This window comes from Thermobia domestica, chromosome 13 (assembly GCF_964235325.1).
Source record: "Thermobia domestica chromosome 13, izTheDome1.hap1.1, whole genome shotgun sequence".
Classification (NCBI taxonomy): Eukaryota; Metazoa; Arthropoda; class Insecta; order Zygentoma; family Lepismatidae; genus Thermobia; species Thermobia domestica.
In genome coordinates, this window is record NC_137466.1 from 172446392 (window position 1) to 172453844 (window position 7453).

A 7453-nucleotide genomic window follows, 5' to 3' on the forward strand; every position below is an offset into this window, starting at 1 on the left:
CCCATCGTCGGGCGACATTTTTATACAACGAGATACTTGTATAAATTGATAATTATCTGTATTTTTGGGCAGAAAGTGCTTCTACATAAGCACTATACCAGATATAATGTTAATTTAAAAATAACAAAAGAAGAATGTTTTTAATATATGTAAAAAAACATACATTATAATATAATTAGTTGCTATGTAGTTGTTTATGGATACCTAATCAACATGTATGTTTGCAAGACAGTTTGACTGAAAATACGTTAAAAGAGTATCAACTAATAAACCATTTAATATCGATCATCGACTTGTAATTTCGATAGAAAAGGTGACAATAATAGTGTATATAATTATTGAAGATATTTTTATGTGTAAACAATTACTACCACTCAAGATTTATATATATCATTAGCCGAACCAGGTTGACGACTACCTTTGGTGAGTCGTTGTAACCCCCCTCAATTGTCTATCCGTAGGTGTTCTTCCATGAAAAAAAAAAATCTTTTCGATTAATTTTTACATTCCCTCAAACATATTTATATCGATTTTTAACCCCCCCCAAATATTTCAATGACGCAGTTTGCGTCATAGCCCCCCTTGTGGACACCCCTAGGTGTTCTTCTTCCGGTAAAGTCAGGTGCGTATTATAGCAGTGTTGCCATAACTTTTTATCTAGCCCCTGTATTATTTTCTGCATCAAAACCAGTCATCTAGTTTCCTCCATAGGATCTAACCAGTCAGCCCTTCGACGAAAGACAGGCAAAGCTTTAATTACTTCATCGCGGCTAACCATGGGGAAATGTTGAAGGATCACATCTTCTAATTGATCATCTGGAATTTCTTCCCGCTGTGGTTTTCCATTTTCTTGGAATCGAAGTAGAAGCCTATCAAAGATAGCCACTGCGTGGTCTCCAGGCGTTGGACAACGGTAGATACGTAGGTGAGACTGGAAATGACTATTTGGATCGTCACAGAACATTTCCTTCATTGGTGCTTCAAAATGAGACAGCTCTCGCGGTGTAAGTGTGAACAGAAACAATTTCTTCCAGCCACCCTCAGCCAAAGGATTCTGCAACATAAAAGGATGAAAGAAAGAACATATAGTCTACATATCAAACAAAAGAAATTATGCAAGAGTATATTGCATGTCGATTATATAGTATTTTGTGAAAATAATGGAGATCTCTGTACAAAAAATGTTCAATTATTAATGAACTATTAAAATTTTTCTGAATTATCCTAAGGAAATTATTAAAGATATTGCTATATGAAATACGAGAACAAAACCGATAGAAATGCTTTCAGAAAAGTCATAATTTTCGATTATCGCTTACCAAAACTAATTACCATAAAGGAATATTGTACTCCCTACGAGATAGGATGATCACTTCCAGAGACATAGTTCAATTTGTAGGATGTTACACCATCATGCAATTTACAGTGAAACAACAACAGGCCATTCACAGCGCAAATGACTAAGTGCAGATCGTGCAAACTTCAATAAGAGCACTATTATTAAATGTGGGACTTGTGTAGCAGGAAAATAGCTGCTAAGCTCAACCAGAAAGGTGGTATACAGGGTGTTTCAAAACAACTCCGACAACGTTTGTGAGATGATTCCTGACAGCAAGATAAGAAAAAAAGTATTGACAAACCTGGGTGCACAAATGCTTCCTTTGGGAGTTATAGGCTGCCGGAAACATTAAAAAATGAACTTTAAATGTCCATAGCTCCAAAACTATGGGATCAACCGGAGTCGGGTCAAGACTTTACTTAGGAACTAGTATGTGCGCTATCCAAAATTACATGTTTCAGAATCCTAAGGTACTCACACAATTTTTATACATGGTGTTTGGCTACGGTCATATAATTTGAAGTACTCATCAACTACTTCTATAAAAAAAAATGTTGCAGAAGTACCGCAGGATTCTGAAACATTGAAATTTGTATAGGGCACATACTAGTTCGTAAGTGAAGTCTTGGCCCGATTACGGTAGGTCCCATAGTTTTGGAGCTATGGACCTTTAAAGTTTTTTTTTTTTTTTTTTTTTCAGCAGCCTATAACTCCGAAAGGAAGCATTTGTGCACCCAGGTTGGTCTATACTTTTTGTCTTATCTTGGTATCAGGAATCACCTCCCAAACGTTGTCGGTGTTGATTTGAAACACCCTGTATAGAACCTCCAACTCTTTTGAACTTGTGAAAAGTTACCTCACAAAGTGATAGTGGGACCTTCGAAGATACCAGTGAGTGTCCAATTACTTGTTAGTGACTAGTGTATAATTTACACTAAATAGAACAACGATTATAAATTCAGATTCTTTTATTATTATTATTATTATTATTATTATTATTTTGGTGCAAAGCATTTGAAACTCCGAGAAGGAGAAACTTTTCTAAAGCAAAGGGGCCATAATATGAGCTGAGATGTAGAAAGTGTTGAGTATTCTACCTGAAGACAGGTTCTATCCAACTTCTCTAACATACTTAGGTTGTGTTACAGAATTATTAAAGTAGGAACAGGGTAGCCAGCTCCTTTATACTTTTGATAAGAAATATATATTTGAAACATTGGCAAAATGGGGATTTAGACCGAAAGCTAGATTGGGAATTACATATGTCTACAAGAACTCAGTAAATGTCACGTCATTGCACAGCCACTGATTTGCACTCGTCAATTAACCAATATTTCTCCGATATAAAGGTACTTAGACGTTTTATGGCAGTGATAGACAAACTACAGCCCGCAGGCCAGAAGCGGTCTGTTGATAGATTCTGCACATACCGCCCTCGACATGATTCCTAATTTGACTAATGTAAAGAAGAGTAAGTCCGTTTGGACGCCTAAGTCTGAAACTGCAGGAGAGAAATTTGAAATTCAGTACCTCAGAAATAATTCATATTTTTGTTATTTTGCAAACCAAAACAATAAGTATGCAGTTTATGGTCTTAACAGGCTGACATACTAAAAATAATATAATAGTTGTATTTAGTTTGTAATAAACAAAATAGTTTTAACGTACAGTTATTAAAATTAAATAATAAAAAGTAGCATGTAAGTGTTATTTAAGTACTTCACAGGATTCCAACAACAGCAACAATAACAAAAGATACATAATCAAATGCAGTTGAGTTCGTTCCTCTAGTCGCTGCCTTAACTTATATTTTGGGGGAAATGTTATTCTGCCAACACTGTAATTTCTATAGATGGCAACACTGAAAATTCTTCAGGTTCATATTCGCCGTTGTAGAATAACATTATCTATGATTGTGGTAAGTTGCACTTCATCATCTCCTTTCACTTATGAAAAACAAGCAAAAGAAAAATGGTAAATTTTGTATTTTTAGTATGTCAGGTTTTTAATAATTAAATGTCTACAAAAATCTTTTTTAAAAAAACGTACCCATGTATAAAAGTGAATGAAGGCGTTAATCCATTTTTCTAGTTTTTGAACTTAAGTTATTTGACATCCAAACAGTCCATAAACCTTATGAAGTACAGTTAGGTTTATTTGAAATCGATGACCAATTGATAGGCCTATTTTGCGATCCTCTACGCTAAAAATTCTAATGACTATTCTTGGAAAGAATTATCAACTTATTATATTCATACGTTACAAGACATATCCCAGTCACACTGTTTTATTAATTACTTGCAAAGTCTTAAGTAAAATCGTCAAGTTGTTCAGAGTCTACCTGAATCCAGTATGTAGTTTGTGTACAAAAAAATAAGTGTGTAGTTTCAAGGTTAAAGGTAAATCTGATTCAGTTTATTGGGATTACTTACCCTAGGATCTGGTAATGGCTCTCCTTTCCGATGCATTCTCACATACAGATCATTATCACCATCATCCTTCATATACTTAACTTCCAATCCTGCATCTCGGAAAGTATAAGGCAGCTGATCCATTGGAATAGCTCGAAGTGTTGGAGCAGCGCACCCGACATCTACTAAATGCAGATCCCCAGATTTGTCCAAATTCTTCACCATGGCTATCACATGGTTGTCTGGTACGGCTGCGTCGCTGTATAAGCCAGCCACTACAAATGTATCATACCCAAGAGCTTTCAGAAGTAAGTGCATGAAATAGTTGTTGTGGATGCAGACGCCACCTTTTCCTGACAACCCAGCTTCCAGAATGACTTCCAAAGTAGGTAGTCGTTGTTCCACCGGTACAGAATTTAAAGTGATATTCTGAAAAATATTTTTAAAAAAACTCATGAATGTCACATATTTAAAAACAATAAATTAAACATGTTAATTTATGGTTGTTAATGAATAGGCCTACAAGAGGCAGCTGAAAATATCGTAGTTCTCATTCTAGAGCGGAGGCCACCAAATCACTATTCCAGTTACTCCAATGTGGATCGAATCCGGGCTTACACGCGTTATCTATTTGGTCAGGAAGAAGTACTACGGGAATACAGGACCTACCACTTGAAATGAGATTCGAACCACTAATACCAGGTGCGTCAAAAATATATGCACCTGTCATAGAAAATTTATTTAAAAAAAAACCCTACAAGGTTAAATTTCTGGGGGGAAAAGTAACGTTATGTTTCCTCAACAGATGTTAGTAAAATAATCGATCTAGCAACCCAGTTAGTGGCAAGAGTGTAACGTTAACGTGGTGGACGGATGTTGGAGCTTTGAAGGTCGGAAGCAGATTATTAAGTGTACTGGAAGTTTAAGAATGTTGCTGCGGTTCGGAGACAGTGAAGATGTGAGTATGGGATTGATCCACCTTCAACGGTAACAATTATACGCCTACGAGACAAATACAATATTCATGGAACAGTGCATGATTTGTAGAAAGATCGATCAGGGCGACATTGCACGGTTACAGGTGCTGAATCCTCTGGTACCACGCTGGCATTTTCAGCCCCTTTTGTGAAAAAGTTGGTACAATTCTGCCCAATTCAGCACCATAGATACCACAGTGACATAAAACAATTTGTTGTGATGTCTTTCAGGGAAGGCACTAGGACGCTGGACCGGTGCTACAACTATTTCAACGTTCACTACAACAATCTCAATGCAACGGTCACGTGACAGCGGTGTAAGTACTAGTAGCACTGTTGCCACACTTGGTACAATTGTACCAAATTCAGCCCTTTTTGTCATTCATCGGCCCGTTGGTACCACGCTGGCATTTTCAGCCCCTTTTGTGAAAAAGTTGGTACAATTCTGCCCAATTCAGCACCATAGATACCACAGTGACATAAAACAATTTGTTGTGATGTCTTTCAGGGAAGGCACTAGGACGCTGGACCGGTTTTGCATTTCTTTAAAAAAAAAATATCAGTTTACTTACCTTATATTCTTCTTACAGTCTATCATCTTCCTTCGGACGTGAAATAAGCGAGAATACGGTGCAATAATCTACATTTTAATGTTTTATTATAACGTATTGTTTACACACCAACTCGGAGATGATTGATTTATTGCTTGTTTTATTTATTTTTTTCTTATATGACCATAATACTGTTTTAGTTTATTGGTCACTTTAAAATAGAGGCGCGTTTGGTTTCCCTACAATACATACCGAAGATGATAACTGTTTTCGCTTTTAATTTGCGGCCTTTGTTATACTTCCTACGTGCGAAAAAAAAATCATCTACTTCCACGGTTGTTCGGGGTCGTCCTATTTGGATTGGACTCTTGGAAGAGGGGGAGGGGGAGAATCATGTTTACCTCTTTTAGCTTCATGTTATTGAGCCATGTATTACACTGGTATAAAATAATGAATTCAGCCCTTTTTGTTTCAATTTGGTACTATTTTTCAGCCCACTCCAGACCTAGGACTGTGGCAACACTGACTAGTAGTGTTCTACGCATACTAACCAAGGTAAGTTGTGTAAGTACATAAAGGCTGGTGCAACAGCTAAGTGAAGACGATTCAGATCGCAGGATACAATTTTCTGCATGATGACACATTAATCTGATAAAATAAAATAAAATAAAATATTATTTATTCAGTATTCTATTTGCTGGAAGTTGAGATATTGAATCTTGTGGAAATCTCTCTACAAAGATCCGCTTACCGAAACAATATTGTATCTTACTGACAACAGTAAAGGATCTCTGGATAAGTTAATAAGAAGCAGAACACAGTTTTGCTTCTTGTTTCACGCAATTAATGAAAACAAAACTGTTCGTCACAAGTTAAAACATGTGAATCCATGCTTCACTGCGCTGCTCAAATTAACGTTAAACAATAGGCTTATTCCATGTACTTTTGATCTAAATGATATTTCGAGTTTGTTTATAAAAGTAGTTATTTGGTAACTGTATATGAAACAGTACCAATGGTGTGTTACTAAAATGACTCCTCATCATGTCAGCTGGTTGATATAACGACTGCTATTTTAACACTTAGTCTAAAATGCGATGGAGTTGAAGTAGCACCAGATTTGTGTCAAAATTTAACACAGCTTGCAGTCATTGTGTTGAATTGACACAACTACTTTTTTACTGTGTAGAGAGTTTTGGGGAATCATTAATTAGTAAAATTTTTTTTTAGTAAACTTCTATGTTAATAAATATTTAATATAAAAAATAATGTGTTTATTGAAAAAAAATGAAATCTTTAAGTTTAACGTCCCACGATTTATGTCGTTTTTGAGTCTGACCAGTTGGTCCACTGTGGAATGCCCTGGTCGGAAACCTGCCTGCTGGTTTGACAGTTGGTGGCTTTGCTGTAGATAGCGATGAAGTCTGTTAACTAGTATTTTTTCTATTATTTTGGAGAAGGTGTTTGTTAATGAAATTGGCCTGTAATTTTCAGACTTCTTCGCATCTTTGCCAGGCTTGGGGATAAGTATTAGGTGAGCAGTTTTCCAGGCTTGTGGGACGTATCCTGTACGTATTGTGGCAGTGTAAAGTCGCGCGAGGGCTTCGTGGAATGCTGGAGGTGTTTTTTTGATGTGTATTGCTTCTGCATGACGTTTTTATTTTTTTAATGCATAATAGCACGTGAGACTTTCCCTTTCCTACGCAGTGCACTGTTGCCAACTATTATTGACAAAATTATGCTAAATTCAGCTCCGAAAGTCGCTAAAACAGTTATTTACCGAATTTAAGCATAAAAAGATGTTTCTTCTTCTCTTCCCTGTTTCCTTTTATTTTAAGTAAACATGTATGCGTAAACATAATTAATAAAGAACAGAAATCACATCTAATGATTTCATTGTTCACAAAGAAACATTGTCTCCTCCTTCTTGGAGTTTAGCCACGCTGAACAAGCATGGCACTTTTAAGGGGGAAATTAAAAAAAAAAAAAAACGCACAGATCGCACACTTTAGTCACTTCGATTTCTCAATTATACAGTACTATTCACTTTACATACACATAGTCCACAGTGCAATTAGATATACCGGTAGTCAAAAATTTATTCGAAATGCCCTAGTTCATTAATGGGAAAACTATGGCCCGCGGACCAGATGCGTTTTTTTTTTTTAAGAGTTA

The 7453-nt window shown here is 36.2% G+C and overlaps 1 protein-coding gene across 1 annotated transcript; it reads right to left on the reverse strand.

Annotated features, from left to right (window-relative positions):
• Positions 1–593: 593 nt before the first annotated feature.
• LOC145667851 (uncharacterized) lies at positions 594–5694 on the reverse strand. Its single transcript, XM_081735282.1, has 3 exons — positions 5680–5694; positions 3772–4179; positions 594–1054 (listed from the first exon to the last, which is right to left on the reverse strand). Exons 1-3 carry the CDS (start codon positions 5692–5694, stop codon positions 692–694), a joined length of 786 nt encoding a protein of 261 aa, XP_081591408.1. The 3' UTR covers positions 594–691.
• Between the last annotated feature and the right edge of the window lie 1759 nt (positions 5695–7453).

Bases quoted from the DNA above. Each gene is read 5' to 3' on its own strand.
- LOC145667851 (XM_081735282.1), bottom strand. The intron at 1,055-3,771 runs GTAAGTAATCCC...TTTATGTTGCAG, and splicing joins AGCCATTACCAGATCCTAGG to AATCCTTTGGCTGAGGGTGG.